We start from the raw sequence: 23,319 nt of genomic DNA on the forward strand, positions 1-23,319 counted from the left end.
TAGGTGAGCCTGTGCCCACTGCAGCCTCAAATGTCTGTTCTTGGCTGACAGGATTGGAACCAGACGTGATCTTCTAAGCTTCTGTAGCCCACCTGGTTCAACATGTTGTGCATTCTGAGATGCTTTTCTGCTCAGCACAGTTGTAAAGAGTGGCTATCTGAGTTACCATAGACTTTCTGTAAGCTTGAAACCAAACCAGCCTGGCTATTCTCCTGTAAACTATCTAGTCACCAGGGTGTTTCTAGCAGTTCAGAAATACTAAAATCTCAACAACAATCAATCCACGGTCAAAATCACTGAGATTTAATTTTTTTCCCCATGTGGGTTAACCCTAACCCTAACCCCCTAAATGAAACTCCTGATTTGTATCTGCAAGATTTTAAGCATTGCACTGTTGACACATGATTGGCTGACTGGATAATTGCATGAATAAGCAGGAGTACAGGTGTTTCTACTACAGTGTGTGCAGGCTACAGTAAACAGCAGTGGCTCCTGCAGGACTACATGAAGCAAATAACATGGATTGTATCATAACAACAATGCATGTCAAGGTATGAGATATACTAGATGGAAAGTGAACAGTTGTTTCAATAGTTGGCATGCTGGAATGCGGGAGAAATGGGCAGGTGTAAAGACCTGAGCAACTTTGACAAGGGCAAAATTGTTACTGGAGCATCTTCAAAAAGGCAGGGTTTGTGGGGTGTTCACAAGCTGCAACTGGGGCTGAAACATGAAGCAAACACACTATTGCTAATTACAGTTCCTCGAATGGCCACTTGAGGCTGGCTCCACAAACGAGTCAACCCCCATAGACTCCCATGTTAAAATGTTCAACTTAAAAGCTGAAATAAGTTGTAAATGTTTTACAGCCTAGTACAAAAAATGGTTTCAGTCTGTATAGCTAATTTCCCCCTTCATGACAACTGTACGGGGTGTGAATTTTAATACAACTCACTTGTTTAAATTTTATTAAGGTTTAAAGTTATGCATAATTGAGGGAGTGGCTGCTCTGAGTGACAGGTGGGTGCTGTCACAGTCCACTAGCTGTATAATCACCGTAGCTAATTCAAGTCACTAAACATGACCTTGTAGCCATGTTTGTGGTGCTGGAGCCTTTCAGAGGACTTTTTACGCAAATATCAGACAAATAGTAAGGCTTTTTCTGTGGTTAATTGACTAACAAAAGTCTGATCAGGAAGTTTGTGCTCCTGTTTTATGAGGTGAGTGAAATTCTAGGCTGTGGTTGAAAAAAGAAAATCGCCTTTCCTAGCCACCTTTCCTTGACCTTGCTGCAAAGAATTGTGGGACAGCATTATCTCCTTTCCTTTCATAGAGGAAGGTTCAGTGTATACTATGCTATAGATGATAAGATAGGAAGCATTGAAGCTCCTTTCCTCAGCATTTTGTGAATCTGACCAGCTCTTATCATGGCTGCCCCTTTAATACTTCTGGGACATTTCACTCAGTTTGGAACCTTTCTAAGCAAAAAAGACTTTTCAACAGTAGTCCTAGAATTATTTTATTTATTTATTGCTAATTAGCAGTATTGGTGTTTGTGCTCACCAGCATCGTTATGTAACTGAGTATAAAAAAAGTATAAAATCACAAATCACTGAATTGTTTCATTTCTCTCATGCAAATTTAATAGTGGTAAACCAGGTTTATGCCTTATTTATAAATAATGCATGATCAAAAGTATTATCCTTATGATTTCAATGAATTTCTCCACATTTTCACTGATTTAGCAAGATCCAAATCTGTCCCATTTCTAAAGGTATGAGAGCTGTATAATTTTCATTTCTTTTTCTATTATTCTTTGAAATGATACTGTGATGCAATCAAGGATAAAGTAGGTCCTTCTTAATGAATTCCATTTCTGAAAAGCTGAAAAGTATGAATAAATGATCATGTCTTAAAATTAAATCAGCATCAAAATTATCTACAATGTACAATGTTCGAGTGGTGGAGCCCTCGTTGATAAAAAGTGAGAACTTGGCAGAGAACAGCGCTCTTAAACAAAAAAATCTTCTCTCAGTAGGTAATACCAAACTTGATTTAAAAAAAGTACTGCACTATACCTTCTTTAGACATTTTCAATAGTAACATTGCAGAAAATAGATTAGTTTTACATAAAGGTCTGTCAGTTCTATGTTTGAGGAGTAGCACTCATGGTATTGTTTAATGGTTGGAATATAAAAAAAAGTGGACACTGGAGGAGTAAACAGTTTGGATTTGGTAAAACTGTAGCCAAAATGTCAGTGTAACTTTGTCACATCCATATGGTACATCACATCCAAAATGGTCCTGACCTGACTGAAATACATACCTTTTCCTCCCACTGTGGCCTTATTGACTGAGTAAACTGAGGCATCTGTGGAAGGTTTTCAGTCTCAACTAGTTAAAGCCAGTTTTAAAGTACCTGAGGTTCACATGGCCAACAGCTTGTGGTGTATACTCAAGGCTAATATAATAAAGTGCCTCTAAATGACAATGACTTGGTACTGAGGGTAAAGTGCCATAACCTTGACTGTTTTATGGTGTTGGAAGACGAGCTAAGATGTTTTGGGGTCAGAAAAACATAGACAGATAACATCTTTTGCCTGCTGAAACATGGTTTCTAAAAGCTGGCTTTTTTGGATATACCTCCCAAATATACCTACAGGGCAGCGCCTTGCTCAAGGGCAGATGTTTGCCACTGAGCCAATGTGTGAGGCTACCAACTAAAACAAAGTTATTTCTTTACAGATTTCATAAATCATTTACTAACATAAGAAACAGTAAACCCACATAAATAATTTATAAGGGATTAATTAATATTAATAGACAAACACAGTTTAATGAAATTTAATAGGTTTTTGGTTCTTCAAAAGCACTTCTCTGCACTGTGACTGTCAGCTTCTCCTGTATGGGTGATCATAGTTATCAGTCAACTCATCTTGGCAGTGTCAGTGTTATGTACTAAATACTGACCTAATGTGAACTAGCTAGACTAGTAATGAAATGTAATCCAAGCCAAAATTCTGAGTATTTAAGAATGCATCTTGATCTAATATATCTTCTTCACTGTGAAATTCTTTCTCATACAACCAGAGATTCCTGCGCAGGGCAGTGTGATATATTATTAGCTCTGTCTTACTCTCATTCCGTTCCTCCTATCAGTCTAATAAGGCATGGCAGGAGATGAGAGATCTACCACACTGAGAGAACTACATACAAAGATGGAGAGTCAAGGAAATTGCATCTTCTTTAATGGGGTGTTTCAGCTTGCTGACAGAGACTAGTACCAACTAAGCCAGTGCTGGCTGGTTTATTGGGATAACATAAGCTGACAGAACATCTGGTTGCAGATGCTTGTGTAAAGATGGATTACATGCACTAACACCTGGTGCACCATGTTGTGTGTGTGTGTGCTGAAGGGAAAAACAGCAGACAGCTCTTGGAGAGATGCTTATGTTTCATTTCAAAACACCAGCTGAGCCCCAATCCCTCAGTGCAGGGTGCTAATTCACCATGGGATGCTCAACTACTCTAGGTGAGCGGGACTAGTTTGAACTTTTTGAAAACATTTTCTTCCTCTAAAGTGTACAAAATATTAGAACCAAATTATTTACCATATCTAGTACTGAGCCAAAACATCTTTTTTATGTGACAAATCTCTCAGTTGAGCGTTAAGACATTTTTGCAGACAAAAAAGACAAGCTAAAAATGTCAATTTTCAAGATAGTCTACATCTTTATTTACTATGACAACCACACCTAATACCTAAGTCCACTCAATGACTAAAGATTTGTACAATTTGAACAATTTACTCATGAAAAAAAAGAGAGAAAAAAAAAAATAAAACTCTTTTAAACTTAATTAAATTAACATAGGAGATCATTCATTCTTGGCAAGATAAATTTCTTTCTTTTCTGGAAACCTGAACTTTAGTGTTGCAACAAATGTCACTTGAGCATAAGGGAATGGGTGATTAAGGAAAAGGGTGGTGTGTGTTTGTGTGTGTGCTGATATGTATCATTTCTAGATTTCTTATATGCCAGGATCCATATCTGTATACACCCTGGCTTGTAGAAATTAAATGTGTTGCATTTTCTGTAGACTGATAAACCGTCACATGGTTGAAATACAGTATTTGTTTTTCCACTTTTCTATGGAATGTAGAATTGGCCATTGTTGCACTTGTGCACTTGTCCATGTTTTTACCTTCATGTTACAGTTAAGAGCCTCACACTATTCCGAACTGCTCTTCTCTGCAATGTTTTTTATAGTTTGTAATGAAGAACGCTACTTCCTTGTGATGTTAAGGTTAATGTTAATGTAAACACAAAGCATCCTGCAGCTGCTTCACAGTAGTTAGCTTTCTTAAGATTTCATTACAGTTTCACTTGCATTTTCATTCCAGTTGGCGCTTGTGTGTAGCAGATACAATGTAAATCCATGTCACGCAAATCTGAGTTTGCACTAAAATCCGTTAACATTGCTGGGAGAGCAGAGCAGAGAAGAGGTAGGCTCTTTCTTGAATAACAGGTAAGACCCAGTTACATAGGAGGAAACTGTAGCAAAATCTAAGTAGGTTTAGGCCCTGCTATAACTGTAGGTAGCTATCCTTAGTCATGACATTAACGACATGCATCAAGTAGCTACTTAGGTAATGACAGACATCATTACACAGAAATGGGTCATGTTTTACATCTTATTTGTTCTCCTTATAGGGCATCTATAAAACTGAAAATGTCCAGTTTGTTCTCCAGAGTGAATATACTTCCAGATTTCGATTGCAGGCCGATCAATCACTACATCTCTAAATTTGGTGGACATTTGTGGTGGGGATATGGGGGTAAGGGTCAAATGGAATGCCTGTCAAAGTTGCTGGTAACCTCGCATTTGGGCTCATAATTGGTTAATGCTGTCAAGTAAATGGCTAGTTTTGCTTTCTCTGGTCCACGCTGTACAAGTGCACTTTGGCAACAGTCTCAGTAATACACTCGCATCGACCTGATTCTTGCAATTTAGAAAATGTCTGCGTGTTCTTTTTTGGCTTGTGGTGATAATGTGAAACTGGTGTCCACCTCATGATTGGTTGATTAGTTCTTTTGGTCTGTGAAGATCATAGGTAGAAGGCTGGAGCCTGGGCTCATCACTGTGAGGTGATTGGTTGGTTAGTTGGCCTGATTGACGGGTTGCTGTGATTGGCTGGTTGCAATGATGTGGTATTGGTCAGCACATTGGTGGAGTGAGAGTTCCCCCCACAGACTCAGATCTAAGGTCAATTTCTCAGCTCATTTAATCCAAGAAAGATAGCCATTTTAGAAGACCCTCTGCCCATTTATACCATCTTAAGACTACACAATTGTCAAAGCAATGCCTTTTAAGGAGAAGACCCAAAATTGCAGAACTAAGAGTGCAGCACCAATGCAGCAAGGGTGTGAAGAGTGGGACTTCTACAATGGCTGTATTTGCATTAGGTAACTGTTGCTGACAAATTCCTTGTACATGTAACGCAACAGGCTAACAAAAATTACTCTGATTATTTAGAGGAGATCTGTGCCTAGTGGGGAAACATCTTCATCCTATGTGTTCCATTGGGAAGGCCGGCTGGTGGAGTTAGCATAGCCATTGTAGCCTGCTGCCTGGCTCACTTGCGGGGCTGGTGGATGTGCTGGTTGATGTGCTGGGCGGGTGGCAGCTTGGGGATACAAGGCTGGGGCTTCTGGTGAGCCACCTGGGCAGCTGCTGGGGTGAAGTCCTTATCACCCTGAACAGAACAAAGTCAGCAGGACATTAGAGTGCAAAAATGAACTGCATTCAATCCTTTGGATGTACACAAAAGGCTTAGAAACTACAGCTTACAGCTCTAGCCTTAAAATTAGCTCATGCATGGTATGCCTGCTAAACAAGATGAAATTGTTGCCAAAAAAACTTTTGAATGTATTTTGAAACTTGAAATGACATGTATAATAACTACATGATGACTATGGCGACGACTATTCTTGACAGCAACAATTAAATGCTGAAATGTCATACAAGACCAATCATTTTTTGAGTTTAGAAGCATTTCACCTGCTTAAACCACGAGGGGGAAACATTTGTCTTAAATACCTTCATCTTATATTTGTGAGATGGAAAAATCATGATTGAATCTCAACTTTCTGATGATACCACCCACAAGCTCTGCTGCATCTTACCTGTTACAAACCTTCCATTGCAACAACACACAGTACAGCTAATATCCATCCAGTTAACTATTTAACAGTAGCATAATGATGTGGTTGTTACCAGTAAGAGGCTCATCGTGGCTCATGTTCACGAAACAAGAGCAATGCAACTAGAATGCAAGTAGAATTTACAATGATTAGGGGAAAACATCAATGGAGAGGATATTAACTGGAGTGCTCATATAGATTTCCTAGAACTACCCTAATGTTGGTTTGTGAAAACTAAGTGTGAAAGACTAAGTAACATACTGTGTAAACTGTGTCTATGCACGTACACTATGTGAACTTTATGACCCATATTTAAATCCTTTGCCTCTGATAATCATAATAACAATGAGGAAATCCCTGAAGTGCACGGAGGGTACAGTAAGGAGCACTTATCTGTCCCTGCTCATCTGCTCTGCAACCTCAATCTCTTATTCCAAGAAAAATGCCCATAAACAGCCTTGCTTCTAAATCGGATGAAAGCAGGAATTTGATCATTCACAGAGGAATGCAGAATTTTAATCAGCAACTATCTACAATAATGACTCAATTCCTTCCTTCTTTTTTTTATCTCTCCCTGCCAGCATTTTATTTTCTTTCTTCGTCAATGATTCAGTTTCTTTCCTTTATTATTACCTGCTCCTTACTCCCCTGTTCTTTACTGGGTTGTGACTGGTTTTTGGTCTTTGGTCACTTTAATTTGCCAGTTTTTCACTTTTTTCTCTTGCCTTGTTCATATCGACCCCATTTATGAGAAAAAACATTAGATCAAGTGGATGAATTAAATTAACAGTGGTGGTGGTGAGCTTGGTTAAAGCTAGAAAACAGCTGCTTAAAGCACAGATTACACACATTACTTTGCCGCATGCATGATTAAATGGATTATTATTGACAGTCTTAATTCTTTCATCTACATTTCTAGCCTTCAGTATTTAGTTAAGTTGGTATTTTGCTGACATCTGTCCTGATGTTGCCATATGTGAATGTTATTACTCCAGCATGAATAAATGATAACCAAACACATGGTTCCTTCATATTCTGAATTCTTATGATGTCCACATAGATAAAGTTATACAATCAATTTAATCGACGCTCTACAAAAACACACGCATGGAAACACGCATCCCCTGCGTCTCTGAGCCTTTTACTGAACTTTACTCACCCACCCCATCCTTGCTTGACCTTAATCCTCACTCTATGTGTGTGTTGGTTTTGTTTTGTGTGTGTGGCTGTGCACTAGTTTTTCTGTGTATGTGTGTAGGTGGGCACAAAACATTTACAGTGTGCGCGTTTCTTTCATTTAAAGCCAATTCCACAGCTAACTGCATGGGATGTGGATGGATCTGACCTCCAATTGCCCTCCTTCTCTCTTCTGAAGCTCAAGGCTTTTCTCTACCTCCATCCCAATGAAGCAGAGGTATGGGAAGGAACACAACAAATTAACTCTATTACTGCCGTACACTGTGAATAAAGTCGTGGGGATTGGCTAAGCATGTTTACTGCTTCATTTTCATCATTTCAGCAGATGGGTGCACATCTTTCTGGAGAAGTAACTACTTATTTCAAAATCATTTTTGTCTTAAAATATATTTAAAATGTTGAAAGAAATCTTATAAAGTAGAAGAGTGAAAATACTCCTTTCAGGTCTTTTTATGTTTTATGTGACTCAATATGTACATTTCCTTTTTGCTTGAAAAGATGTGAAGGCTGACTTTTTCAACAATGTATTACTTGTTGGTTTTTGAGTATAACTGTCTGTTTACAATACAAAAACCATCATAACATATTTTTCTTTGTCAAGGACTTTTTTTCTTTTTACTATGACATGAGGATAATTGTGTGTATTTTTGGGAGCACAGGACAGTCATTTCTGGTGACAACTGATCCAAGCTGGGAGAAGGGAATAAGGTCTGAGCCAAAAAAAAAAGCATCTCCGGACATGAGGAAGGAAGATGTTTATTTCCTGACCAACCTGCAATACTTTCCCATTACAGCTTCTAGTGCAGTTAGCCTAGTCACCCCTACCTAGATCAAGTAATGTTTATTAGACGAGAGCAATTTAAAAAATCCCATTCTACCATTCAGAGAGAAAAGTAAAACAGAAAATATATAGCCAGGAAATGTCTTATTTTTTACATGTAAAAAAAAAAAGAAAAAGAAATTCCAGCAGACCACAAACTCTACACACAAACACACACAAGTGTTTCACTTAGCTCCTAAAAGGCTTTTCTGAGGCTTTGTGCAGTGCTCGCCTCTGGGTTTGATGGCAGTGATAGGGGGCGAATGGGAAGGCTAGAGGAGGATCAGGGGATAAATGGGATGCCTGCCACCTTGCTGATATCACTGCAATCTTCCGCAAACAATCTGCCTGGTCTGACACACACAGACATACAAGGCAGGGAATGGAGCCTTCCAAGAAGTCAAGGACACTTTTTCAACACCCACCCACCCCACAGAGACACAGAGAGAGACACACACACACACACACACACACACACACACACACACACACAATAAATCTAACAAAAAATAATCAAACAAACATGGCTTTTCACAGACTTTGTCGCACTTTTCAAAGCGGCAGGTCAAGACTGATAAAACCTACAAAAACACACAAACACAGAGGCCGATGCACTTAAAGCAACACTCGTGCCATTTAACATAATCCAGCATTTTGCAATAAAATTACCAACTGGCTTATGTGAAGCTTGTTATATTTTATTTTTGTGGATGCAGAGATGGTGTTGAACTGTGGTCATTTTTGATGTTGTAAAACATGGTGGTGGTTCATCATATTGTTAGGTGTTATTGTTAGAGATAATAATGCACAATAAACTGTACACAACATTTTAATATAAGGAATCACCCAATGTGCATTGTTTGGAGTGTGGAAATCATACTGTATATAATGAGACAATTTTTCAGGCGAGGAGTGTCGATATTTTCTTTTTCATCTTGTTTTTGGGTTGGGATTATAAAAAATATAAGGATAAAATGAGCTGTAAGTACAAATAGCATGAAGAGTTGATGATTATTACTGTATCAAAACAGTCCTAATGTACTCTATTGTTACATTACTGCTGTGCATATCACTGATTTATAGATTATATAGTTATACTTATTTTACAATACAAAATTACAGCTATATTTTTGATAACAGATAGCTGATTTATTATTGTAACCCTTCATCATTTTATCTCCTTTTTTCTCCATTTGGCACTCCACTGCTATTCTCCCCAGTTTTATTTATTTATTTTATTGTGCTCTCTTGTTTCTCTCAACACTGTAGGGCTCATGTTCCAGTTATAAACCATCTCATAATACTTATTTCACTACTGTTCGTGTATGTGTGTATCTTACCTTTGTAACCACTCCAGAAACAATCACTGGGACCTTTGGTGGACTAAACGGAAGAAAGAGATAAAGAAAACAAATTATCTGTAGAGTTCATAATACGGAAGGCCATAAGCAGAGTGTGTGCCTGGGGTGATGGTGTGTGTAATTTAATCATATACTACGCAGGTCAAGGGTACAGTTTACTGTATATACTGTAATATTTACAAAAGTTTACCCATTTGGCTACATCAAGGCCCCGGAGGCTAAAACAAAGCCAAAACACAAACAACCTAAGTTGTCATAACACATAACACCCACAGTCTTACTATCTCTGGGAACACACACACACACACACACACACACACACACACACACACACACACACACACACACACACACACACACACACACACACACACACAGCAGTTTAAATAGCTCCCATTCATCGTGGCCAAACACTGGGGCTCACAGCTTCTGGATGGAAAGCATGTGAAGAGAAGAGCAGAGGAGGGAGGGAGGGAGGGAGCAAAAGCTAGAAAAGAGGGTAATAGAGGAAGATGATGACAAAGAAAGGATTTGCTAGGGAGAAGATGAGGAGAGGAAAAAGAGGTGGAGGAAATAAGGGAGACTGAGGGGGAAGAGCAGCAAGGGGAGGTGAGAGGGCAGGGAGGACGCGGGAGGAACATACCTGTATAATATTGGACTGTTAGAGGGTAAGAGAAAAGCATGGGGGAGAGAGGGAGGTGAGCACTCACTCAGACATAGTGGAAGGGATGGAGGCAGAGAAAAAGATGAGGAGGAGGAATGCGGAACCTGAGGAAAGTATCGACCTTGACATGACAAACAAGTGCCAAACAAGTCTAATTTTACGGTATTGTCATCCACGGCAAAAGAGTAAAGTTGTGGTAGCCACTTTCAAAACTCCACTCAAAGACATTAGGTGTTGCAGCAATCATGTACAACTTACAGCTTACCTCATTAACAACCCAAATATGTTGAAAAGATGAAGTTTTTAACACAGAACACAAACTGCAACCTCAGCAGTCAGAATCCAATAATTTGGGATTCCATCACATCTGAAACATCTGCTACTTATTTTTCAATATTTTAGAATCCATGCACAACTTTTTAATCACATCTCTGCAATCAGCATCTTGGCACTGAATAGCTAATATAGCTTCGTGCTTCTTATCTCAATGAGAATCTTGTTGAATTTCACTGATTATTCCTCACTAGCCACTTGTGAAAATGTGGGATTGAGAGGTTTTCTATTAGCAATTCAATTAATTTAACTATAGCATATTAGCACCACAAGGTCCTCATTCAAATGAATGCTGTACTGGCTGTGAGGTGGTCTTGCTAGATTTCAGCAAACAATTGGCTTGAAAATGGAGATTTAAATATTTTAACAATATATGAACAAACGGAGAATAAATCTCCATATGGCAAGTGCCAAATGAAGAAACTGTGTACGTATGTTTAGGTGCAAAAACCTGTTGGACAAACTTTCATCTTAAACACATCTGACAGAGTGCCATGCTGCAGAGCAGAGGTATCTGCTTTCATTATGAATATGATAATTAACTGAAAAGTGCCATCCTAGCATTAAGAGTCTGAGATTTCCTCATTTATTTTAACAGGCCCTTCGAACAGTAAACCAGCTGATTAACATTCAGCTGCTACCACTACCAGTCAAGCTGTTTTTCTGCAAATATATAAAGTTGTTTTGAATGATGCACACCATGTGTAAATTATCTTTAGAACAACTTTACATGTTCAATATTTATTCATACATGTCTTACACCTTGCCACAGAGACATGCTGCGCATGTATACAATAGCTGCTTCAGTTACAATTTCAATTCCAGCTACAGTGAGGTGAGACACAGCGGGGTTGAGGTGAACAGGCACGCTCAGTTGGATATGTATTCACATACTGAGACAGTTTGGGCTGGTATCCACCCCACGCTGGGCTGTCATGACTCTATTCTGTTGAATGTCTATCTCCATTGTGCAATCCGAAGATAAATCCTGAAATATTGACCGCAACGGAAGGGGAGGCATAAAACAAAACCCCAGGATGAAGGAAAAAGTCACTATAGCATTTGAAGCATGTTAGTATCAGGCTCTGCCTGTTGTTACTGGGATTGTGCTTTAAGACCAGAGAGACAGAGGGCAGACAGGTAAGATATGTCTAGACAGACAGACAGGAGTGAGACGTGTAAGCCTGTCAGAGAGACACACAGCTAACAAGCATTTGACTCCTTCAAATGTAAAAAACTCTTTTTAAAGTCAAACATATAATGAGGCGTGAGTGTAAGCTTTTAACTTAACCTGGCAGTTAAATACATAGATACTGCAAAGACAGACACATGTCAGGTTTTAGTCATGCTTAATAAAGAGACAGACGCTCAGTTTAAGGCTTTTTAATCATGGATTAACAAAACTGCACTACAGTATGTGCCATAACATTATGCTACTGACACTTTTTTTCCACCCTTTCTACCTGGCGAAATGGAAAACGATACCTTGAAAAGGGCACACACAGAGAGACAAACAAAAACTGACAGACATATCTGCTGTGGTTTGCTTATTGTGACGAAGGTGGCTGCACAGAGAGCCTGCAGGGGGCAGTAGAGAGCTGTAAGGAATCCTGAAGAGGAGTTTGCTTCGTGCCAGAAGAGAAGAGTTAGAGAAACAGCAGAGGGAGCACAATGGAGAAAAAGAGAGAGGGAGATATAGACTGCAAATTTGAACATATAACTAAAAGAGTGAAATGTACATTAATGCATTCATGTGTTTTTTTCTTCCCTGTGTTTAGCTTTAAAACCACCACAATCCCAGCCATCTCTCTCTCTGCTTCGGCAGAAGAGGAAGTTTGTTGCCGTGGGCGAGGGTGATGGTTGCCATAGAAACTGATGCCTGTTGCCTTTCTTCCCTCCTCCTCCTCCTACCCCTCCCCCCTTTTCTCAACTTTTCACCATGAGCTGTCAGCTTACTGCACATTTCAAAACAGTTCCTACATACAGTGTGTGTGTGTGCAGTGATTTAGTCAGGCATGCACACAGCACCACCCGCTCTTTTTCTGAGCCTCTGGAACCTATCCACCTATCACCAAAATATGTAGGAGTGGTGACAGTGCAACTGACATGAGGCCTATGATCACCTTGCATGTAGTTTTTACACATTGAGCTGATCATCCAAACGATGTGTGAGCAGCTCATAAACCATGTATTCACTTTATTAAGAAGCAACATGTTGAGTGTTGAAACAACCAAATGTTCATCTGTCTTGTGCCTTTGCTATCTCTTCCTGCTTCTCCAACTCTCACTGTAGCATCATATTTTACACAGAAGAAGAAACACTCCACCTGTACATTCAGTAGATTTGTTCCTGATGCATTTGAGAAACACATTCACCTGACAGTTAGTGGGCAGGACGCCTCTGCTGGGTCACCAGTTTGCTCCAGCTTATGCTTCCCTTTCTAGCCTGTATTTCACACCTAGCTACCCCTCTCTTTCCTCCATTACTCCATCTCTTACTGAGTAATGCTTTCCCTCTTTCATATCTTCATGTCACCATAGCATCCCTCACTCCCCATACTATAAGAATTCTTCCTTCGCCTCCTTGCCATAATCCCGTCCACCTATCTCTCCCCCTTTGCTCCATCTGTCCATTTTAGCTAGATTGGGTACGGCAGGTGTTCCCTGACTACAACGCTTCACTGGCTGCTACTAATGTGAAATTTACCCAGTAGCCACCTGCCTGATGTCCATCAGCGTGACACAGAGAGGGACTGACAGAGTGTGTGTGAGTGAGAGAGTTTCGCTGACTGTATTTATTGATGGAGTGCAGTAACTCTTCATCTTTTTTTTTTTGGATGTGCTGACACATAATTTTTTAGTTAAAAATAATCATTTCACAGGAGGAAGGTAAACATACATTTACACAGCCAGGCCAAGAGGAGTTTATCAAGCTACAGGCTGATTTAAAATAGGTTTCCTCACTGATTAAAATGTACCATTTCTCTAATTTATTTTCACAGCCTAAGTAATGATTCCTCTTTGACTTCAACCTCTAAAAAGAAAATATTTGGAATAATTGGAAGAATAAATATTCAGGCAACTATTAGTTTCAACGCACAAAATTCTACATTGAATTTACAAATCAGGCATTTTGCTGACTCCTGCACCAGTGCACTTTATTGTAACACATCCATCACATCAGACAGCAATGTGAGTAATAAAGGAGATAATACAATCATGAAAACAGTAGGTAGTTTGTGCTGATTTGTGAAGTTTCTTCTATAATGATATATTTAGCCTGTAATAATTACAAACAGTTCAATGAGCCACTTCTGAACAACTCAACACAAATAAAATACTAATATATAATATAAACTACTGGGTTCTGTCATTCAGAAGTGGCCCATTGAACGGTTTGTAGTATCCTGTCCTATTCTGAGAGCACCAACCACTGTTAGTGGAGAGGCTAATGCACAAGAGACTCCTTCTAACCTGTAATAATAAACTGACTAATCCTTTAGTTGATCGACAGAAAATTAATTGGCAACTACTTTGATTACTGATTCAGTCATTTTTCAAGCACAACTATCACACATTCCCTGGTCCCGGCTTCTAAATGAGAGTATTTGCTACTTTGCTCTGTTTTATATCATTGTAAACTGAATATCTTTGGGTTTTGAACTGTTGGTTGGACAAAACAAGAAATTTTAGAAGATATCACCTTGACCTCTAGGAACTTGTGATGGGCATTTTTTTCACTATTTTGTAACATTAAGCAATTCATTGATTATTCAAGAAATAATCAAAATAATTTAATTTAATAATGAAAATAATGGTCAGTTGCAGTCCCAAGTTGATTCTCTTGATGAGCAGTATGACCCCATATCCTGTAATGCAACACAATAAAATGAGGAAGTGCATATTAAGCAGGCTGGAATGGCAGTTGCACGATGACCAGTGTCTGCTACAACTGAGATGAACAACATCCATGTTTCTCTTATAGTCTAGAGTGTTCTCTCCTTCTAAAGCAGGGCTTTACCTTTGAACAGAACAAGCCAAGCTTGCATGTTGCTCTTGTACTTCTGTTATCTACTTGACCTCACTTTTTACTTCCTGTAAATGCCCTGTGTATTACTGCCACCCATCTTGGCACAAGGAAAAGGGGAGCAGAGGGAAGTGACTTATTGCCACAGGCTTGATACAATTGTGCTTTGAATTATATGAAAATACTCAACAAACACCTTGGATGAAGAACATGCAATATATTAGAATGGCACTATATAGATTGTATACGGTACCTCTGCAAAGACCAAACAATCCCACATATGTCTGTCAGATCTGCATTTTCATCTGGATCTTCACCAAATTATACAAACTCATAGATGTCAACACCATAAATGTGTGTGATTTTGTACATCAAGATACAAACATTATTTCCTAAGAAATTGATGAAAATGTCAAAAGTAATAGGAAAATGATAAATGTAATGGGTTTTTCTCTGGCCTATGCCCCATTCCTCCACCAAGTTTGGTGCAAATCGGTTCCAATACTTTTGGGTAATCCTGCCAACAAATAAACAAACATACACGGGTGAAATCATAACCTCCTTGGTGGAAGTAATAATTTAATCTGTGTGTGAGGTTGCATGTATAAAGCACATGCACAGACAATTTCTTGACAGTTGGCAGTGTTCTTGAACCCTGCTCACTGCTGTGCACTGCTTGTCAGTTCTCATTTAGCACCTCTCGTTAACACACACACAAACTGATATGTGGTGTGAATATGCCACCTGTACCAACACGCACATAACTGATGGGTCCTCATGAATATTGAGTAGACATATGTGGGCGTAGCAGCAGGCAGGCGCACACACTCACACACTCACACACACACACACTCACACACACAGTGTGACCTCAGTACGAACAATGCATTCAAGCGGCAAAAGTCAAACATGCTAATATGGAAACAGAACAAAATATGCAAACCAAGGCTACTTATAGCAAACAATAGCGAGTGCTGAATGGGCTGTTGAAGTTAATGCTATAATTATGCAGTAATTATATTGTTTACTGAATTAGCTAGCAAAATCACACAACAAGTTTACTGCAAAATTGCCTACAGTATAGCCTTATAGAAAAGTGAAAGCAGCTAAACTGCTTAGCTGGCAATTTGCAGGGTGTGTGTTTGTTTTTTACTTACAAACAACCACAGAGTCATACATTGCACAGGCAGTCTCTCCATCTAACTGCTGTGTGTTTACATTTAGATAGACTGGAGAGAGTATTGAAGCAGTTGTACTTGCATGTGGCTTAACTGTGTGCATGGATGGATTATGAGACAATGGGTCCATGGGCACACACATGACAGGCTCCCCACCTCTCCTACATAGGATCAAGACACTAAGACTCAAAGACATACAAAACAATAATATTTTTTACATGGCTGTGTCGTGTTGTTTTGTATCTCTTCGCAGACATTTTGCATCTCTTTGATATCATTTTGCACCTTCTATCGTTTGAGTCTGTTTTGTGTATCTGTGTTTTTCTCTATTTTGAAACTGTTTTGAGTCTTTTGTGGTCAGTTTAAGTCTGTGGTAGTTTTACATCTCTTTGTAATGGTTTCACATCTCTTTTCGGTCACTTTTGCACCTCTTTTGTGCATCTTTGTAGTCCTTTGATTGACCTTCAGACAAAAAAAAAAAAAAGAACTGTCACTTCAAACAGAGACTCTGGGACCCTGGGCCTGTAGCCAGTAAGCCTATTCCGTAATCTCTCCATGGCTGTGTAGCTGTGTTACCTGCTGCTGACATACTCCTCGTCGTCATCTTTCTGCGGTGGTTCTGGGGCAGCAGCTGCCTGGTGCTTCTGCACTATCCTCATACCTCCTGCCTTCACTGCAACACACACACATACATGCACATAAACACTCAAATACACATTAATTACTAGATGAACTAAGACAATGATTCCAAGAGGTCACAAATGACTAATGTAAAAGCTGCAACTTAAAAAAATTAGGAAACACAAAGATCTATGATACTGATATCAAACAAAACAACATATTGTATTTGGAAAGTTAAATAGAAAATAATTTATACTTTCCTTCTAATGTAACATTTAGGCGCTACAACAATATGATTCACATAAGGAGAATTTAGGACCTCTATATTTGTTTGATTTAAACAGAATCATATTTTTAAGTCGCACATTGGCATAGTGACTTAGAAGTCGACAGTGTGTGAAAGCAGCCATTCTGCCGAAAGTGCCCTTAAGCAAGATACTGAATTCTTTGCAGCTGCAGGACAGCTTCTGTTCTGTTGCTGACCTTAACCTCTAACCTCACTGCAGAGGGGTTGCTTACAGAAAGGATAATGTCAGTGATCTCCAGTGTGTATACATCTGCAGTAACATACCTGTATGTTTGTTAAAGACTGACATGCTGCAGCCTGTATGTGCTTCAGGCCTCCCACTAATCACAGGTTGGGTGCCAGGGGCATTTGTTATCTTACTGTGCTATCAGTCCTGCAGCTGCTGTGGCCCAGTGCCCTTCCACACTGCTCATGTCCACGTACACCTTATCTGTTTTTCTCCAGCCTACATCCACAAGACTGGAGCCTATGACCTCCACGTCACCGTCAGCCAACAACCATTAGCAGCAGCATTGGAACTAAAACCTTTACATAACACTTTGATAATTATCGATCATTACTATATCACCATGCTTACTCGTGTTGCAAGATCAATGTCAATCAGGAAGTATGGAAATGTACGACATTGACAAATATGGCAGATTAGACAATATGCAATCTTAAACGCTAAGACAAATTGTCAGTCGCTGAATCTGCCAGTTTAGTGGCTATATAATTATAAATCATCATCATGTGATTTTTGCTTTGAGACACTGCAGAAACTAAGGCCTTCAGATTTATGGGAAGCTTTCAAAAACAATACAAGACCCCAGGGAGTTTTACCTGCAGGGGGATGTCCTCCTTTGGTTTCGACTTTCTCCTTCGGCGGTGATGACATCTCGGCTCCGATTTGGAGTCTTAAGCGAGAAGAAATCAGAGCGTCAAACAAACAAATTCCTGCTTTATTCTGCCTGCAATTGTGCACTACACTTCAATCTGGACCGTCAACGTGGCTTCTTCCTGAGCATTGTTTGGAAACGATGCGTGATGACATCAGATGCTTCCCGTCAGGAGTTGCTCTACGTATGGAGCGCGCTGACGTCAGTCGTAGCCAGTAATTAATGCTGCGTTCATGAAACATTGGAAAGTCGGATATTACATCCTCAGACTCGGAAAAAAATGACTTGAAAGCATGAACAGGTTGGTTTTTTGCTCGTGAGGAATGTCATGTACTTCCCCAAGTGGCAACTGCAATTACAATCATGGTGTCCTCCGCTATGACTGGAAGGGAAAGTAATGTTATTAGAAAGGTTATTGTATTAGTTAAGTAATTTACTGTTGGGTGTGATATATTTCCATTCTTAATATATTAGAATTTTTGCCTGTTGCCTGCATCAACATTTTCGAAGAGATGTTTGTAGTAATTGATATTGGCCCACTAGTCTACGCTAGCTTTATTTGTATTAATATGATTGGCTATTGATGTGATGATATATGATCTATGGACTTCCATATTCCCGAGTTGATCTCGTTTTTTCGGGAACTTAGACACAGCATTAGTCTGAATATGGGAATTGCTATGGTTGAAATACTTAACTATATTTTTTTTCATTTAACAGTGCTCATAAAAAAACAAACAAACAATTGCGTATAAAGGGGTATAGCAAAATACTCCATTATACAGAATATAGTCTGATCCGATTAAAGAAGTTGATTTGAAATTTAATTATCATTTAGTGTATTTTTGTTATCTGTGATTTCATTATGTGTAATTAGTGTGTTTTGTTGCTTATTAAGTTATCTATTGTTTGGTTTTATATCCATCTGAATTATCACAAATGCATGTGTGTGGAAAAAAATCACCTACATGTACAGTACATTAGAGTGGAATGACTGACTCCAGTAAAGTGATTGTATCCACAGAGCGGCTGTCAACAATGTATCAGGAAGTGCTTTGTGACAGAAAATTAAAAATTTGCAAATATAATTGAGCTGACGCTAATAATGTTAATTGTCATCCATTTCATAAACTATTTAAATATTACTCAGAGCCCAGACTGAAAGACACTAATTTAAGTACCTAGTGGCCTCTAATGAAGATGCCTGTTTCCATTTCTGTTGTAATAGCAGCAGCAGCAGGATGAGCAAGAGAAGGCAAGAGGTGCTCCAACAGTGAGAAAGAGGAAACTAGCTGTAAATGTGTAACAGTGGTGACCTCAGTGACCATCTACATTCTGTTTTTGCACCATAAGTCCACAGTGGTTCATTCATTAGTTGACATGACAGCGTCCTTGGGCAGAGCTGATAAATTCAGAGAAAGCCTAACGGTGTCATAAGTAACTGGACAGAAAAAAAGAAAATATGGATAATAGTTTATTTCAAGTAAAACATCAGCTTCTATTCATTAACCAGAAGGCTGATATAGCATATATACAGCAGTTATTGTTTGTGTTTGTGGTGGTGGAACAGCTGTTTATTTATTTAAGTGTTTACACATTTTAGTAATGACAGGTGAAATTCAATTTTTTTTTTAAAACTGCAGTGTATTATGTGATATATCTAAGGAGTGGTTAATCTAATGAGTGTACATATGTTTACGTGTGTGTGGTCACAGTTGTGTTTTCCAGGTCAATAGTCAACTCTGTAATGGTGTGCAGCTGCACACACACCATTTTGAATTAATTGAGTACATTTGAATTATTCATTGAAATAAACAATGAGAAATATATTAAGAATACAGATGCAATCAGGTAATTTCCAAAATCTGTGTATTCATATTGTATGTGGCAACTAATGTCACACACACAAGTTTGACTGCACACACACGCACACACACACACGCGCACACACACACACACACACACACACACACACACTGTTGATGAGCAATGGGTTTTGGCAGTGGAGTGGTGGTCTGAGCATCACATTTGTCATCAAAGTGCAAGAATCTGTTGCCTGGGCATTAATGTCCCTGAGGAGGGTGTTGACAACCAATCAAAAGGCCAGGGGTTCACTTGCAGGTCAGGATGCAGTCTGCTGATAAAAGGATGAATTAATGTCTAATTAAAAAATGTTTGGACTTTTATAACTCTTATTTAACAAGAAAATATGATTAGGATGTCATCCTTACATACAGCAGCCTTGGCAGTATTTCTAGCAGAGAGGGAGCACAGTAGAGCACATATTCATACCTACAGACTTCCTATATTGTCAAAATGTGGCAGCCGGGGCTTCAGTCTTTTATCAGATGTGTCTCTGAGGGGATGGATTGCCTCCCTTTGATAATTTGACCTCTGCATATACATCCGATCTGCCTGATTCATATCTGAGCTTCAAGGAAAGAAAGTATGAGTAAGAGTGCCACATCTCTCTTCCAGTCTCCTTTCTTCACTGTTAGATCTCTACTGTTGTGATATAGTCCTTCTGAAAGAACCTGAATGATACTGTGCTCCAATTATTACTTAAAAGTAGGCTCCAGGATCCCTATAAATAAATATGATGTTTCAAGGTATCTTGTAGTTTTACTCACCTTGGCGATCATTTTGAATGAGAAAATCTATGTGGATTGCTGCATGCTTCAGCATTGATTAGATGACATGAAAAAGTAAACCAAAGGACAACTCCAGCACTTTAGTAGTGTACTTGCAAGAGAAAATAATGGTCAAAATTGAGGCTGAAGTCCCTAGTGTGGGACAAAAGACTACATCCCCCCTATTACAACTGGTAATCATCTTTTGTTAGACCCTCAATGCCCGGTAAACACCTAGATATTTCAAGCTCAGCATCGTCAGATAATAACTTTAGATTTCTGTTATAAATATGTCTTTTCTTCTCTCAAACTGATGAAACTCTGATGACATCACAATAACTTTATCATTTTCAGATTTTAGAAAACTTTTGCTCGAGAAGAAACAATGCTATCTTTCACAAAAGGTCTGTTGTCCAAATGAATGGTTTTTTCTAAAAAACAAAATTAGTCATTGAAAAAATATTCATTTTAATATCATGATATTGATTTCAACTATATGTCAACCAGCCCAACCTGGTTCTCCCTTTCACGGCATATATCCATGATGCAAGTTTATGCACATGTGTGGCCACTAGATGGAAGAATGCAACTTTCCTACATCAGAAAAGCATCTCCAGTTGTGTATGTGGGAGTTTGTGTCCTGCAGGATTCATCATCGCTGTCACTCCAACAAAGCTTGGCCTGTGATGTCCCAGAAAAACTGAAGAATGAAGAGACAAAGAAACTGCACAACTCAGAAGCAAAAGACAAATACGGAGCTCTGCATCCAGCTAATTTTGTATTCTCTCTCACACTTTATTTTTTGTCACTCTCCTTCGACCCATATTTCTATTCTTTGCCCCTTTCTGTCTGTGACGCACATACACACATGAGATGGAGAAAGAGGGAGGCCATTCATTACCTAGGGTGAAAATACACGGCACACATTCAAACTGCCATTGGTGAAATCCTCTTCAGAAGTCAGTGATCTCAACACCTGCCCATGGCTGATATGACTCTGTGTATGTGTGTGTTGCCTGGGCCTTTGAGAGGAGCACTCTCAGTGATGGCTTATGGAGAGACAGAATGAGGACGTCACAGGTGAGTGAATTTGCTCAAGCTGACAGGTGCACACACACACACACACACACGCACACACGCGCACACACGCGCACACACACACACACACACGCACGCACACACACATACACAATCATGCCTCTGACACGTATAGTATACTTTCATGCATTTCTCACTCTCTCTCACACACAGACACACACACTGATGTAGCTCTGTGGGAGCCACTGCAGCAGCACTATCACACATGAATAACCAAGGCTTCTGCTCTGCAGCACTGACTATTCAATACCTGACATCCTCTGTATCGCTAGGTCTGTGGCTTTAGCTGTGTTGTGTGTGTGTGTGTGTGTGTGTGTGTGTGTGTGTGTGTGTGTGTGTGTGTGTGTGTGTGTGTGTGACAGAGAACCATTCATATGTAACTTGGTTGCATGTGTTCATGTCAATCACAGTCAAACTGAAATAGGATGGAAAGTGAGGATAGGAAAGACAGAAAGAACAGTGCGAATAAGCAGACTGATTAGAAAGAAGGTGATGGATTATTGATCACCATAGGTTTACTCCTTTTTCTCTTGTTCTACTCCATCAGTGGACTGAGGTCAAGTTCAGTTAGGACACAGTAGTCTGAAGCTTTTGTTTCTCTCAAGCAAAAGTCAGATACTTACTGTGAGGGCAGTTTAAAAGTTGCCTCAAAACTGGGTGGACTTGAGAAAACGATAATTTTAATGGCACCACAGACACATTTAGGTGCAAAATTCTCAGTCAACCCTGCATATTTTGGTTATTGATTAATTCTATTCAGCACAAGGAAAGTTGTCGTGGTTGTGCTGTGTTCTGCATATTGGATCAAATTTAGGGATTGCAGTGTTTGTATCAGAGCATTCAGAAAGTAATCAGACCCCTTTGTTTCACATTTTGCTATGCAGCCTTATGTTAAAATAGTTTAAATTAGTTTTTTCCCTCATAAATATAGACTCAATACCCCAAAATGACGAAGCAAAAACACAATTTATAAATTCTTGCAAATTTATTAAAAAGGAAAAACTGAAATATCACCTCAACATAAGTATTCAGACCCTTTACTCAGTACTTAGTTGAAGCGCAGTGATTACAATGTTGAATCTTCTAGACGTGATAAGTTTTGGCACCTGGATTTGGGGATTTTCTGCCATTCTTCTCTGCAGATCCTCTCAAGCTCTATCAGGTTGGATGGGGACCATCGATTGACAGCCATTTTCTGGTCTCCCCAGACCACCCCCACAGTACGATACTGCCATCACCATACTTCACCGTTGGCATGGTGTTGGGCAGGTGATGGGTGGTTTCACACGGACATGATGCTTAGAATTGAGCCCAAATGGTTCATTCTTGGTTTCATCAAACCACAGAATCTTGTTTCTCACAGTCTGAGAGTGCTTTAGGTGCTTTTTTTTGTTTTGGCAAATTCCAAGCAGCTTTCATGTGTCTTTCACTGAGGAGAGGCTTCTGTCTGGCCACTCTACCATAAAGCCAAGATTGGTGGAGAGCTCCAGAGATGGTTGTCCTGGAAGAGTGTCCATCAGGTTGTTGGTCACCCCTCTTAAAAAATCCTTCTCCTCTGATTGTTTGACCAAGCCGTCAGCTTTAGGAAGAATCCTGGTTATTCCAAACTTCTTCCATTTAAGAATTATGGACACCACTGGGCTCTTGGGAACCTTCAATACAGTAGAAATGTTTCTGTAGCTTTCCTCAGATCTGTGCCTCGACACAAAGAGCTCACAAACAGACAGGCAGTTCCTTCCACAGGTGGACTTCAATCAAGGTTTAGAAACATCTCAAAGATGATCAAGACAAATGGGAGGAACCTGAGCTATATTTCAAGTGTCAAAGCTAAGCGTCTGAATAATAATGCCAATGTGGTATTTCAGTTTTTCCTTTTTAATACATTCGTAAATATTCAAAATTCTGGTTTTTGCTTTTTCCTAATGGGGTATAGAGTGTAGATTAACGAGGGAAAAAATGGTATTCAAGGTAATAGCGAAGAGGTCTGAATACTTTCTGAAAG

At 39.3% G+C, this 23,319-nt stretch overlaps 1 protein-coding gene across 1 annotated transcript; it reads right to left on the reverse strand.

Moving 5' to 3' along the window:
• Positions 1-3,708: 3,708 nt before the first annotated feature.
• On the reverse strand, positions 3,709-17,745 carry dap (death associated protein). Its single transcript, XM_022766282.1, has 4 exons — positions 17,534-17,745; positions 16,360-16,456; positions 9,561-9,603; positions 3,709-5,755 (listed from the first exon to the last, which is right to left on the reverse strand). Exons 1-4 carry the CDS (start codon positions 17,586-17,588, stop codon positions 5,636-5,638), a joined length of 315 nt encoding a protein of 104 aa, XP_022622003.1. The 5' UTR covers positions 17,589-17,745; the 3' UTR covers positions 3,709-5,635.
• Positions 17,746-23,319: the final 5,574 nt, after the last annotated feature.

Source organism: Seriola dumerili, unplaced genomic scaffold, assembly GCF_002260705.1.
Source record: "Seriola dumerili isolate Sdu_G_001 unplaced genomic scaffold, Sdu_1.0 BDQW01000822.1, whole genome shotgun sequence".
NCBI classification, from domain to species: Eukaryota; Metazoa; Chordata; class Actinopteri; order Carangiformes; family Carangidae; genus Seriola; species Seriola dumerili.

Coding starts and splice junctions, on each gene's coding strand:
- dap (XM_022766282.1), bottom strand. CDS start 17,588: ATGTCATCACCGCCGAAGGAGAAAGTCGAAACCAAAGGAGGACATCCC. Junction 16,457..17,533: donor AGGAGGACATCCCCCTGCAG/GTAAAACTCCCT, acceptor TGTGTGTTGCAG/TGAAGGCAGGAGGTATGAGG. Junction 9,604..16,359: donor GAGGAGTATGTCAGCAGCAG/GTAACACAGCTA, acceptor TCTTCCGTTTAG/TCCACCAAAGGTCCCAGTGA.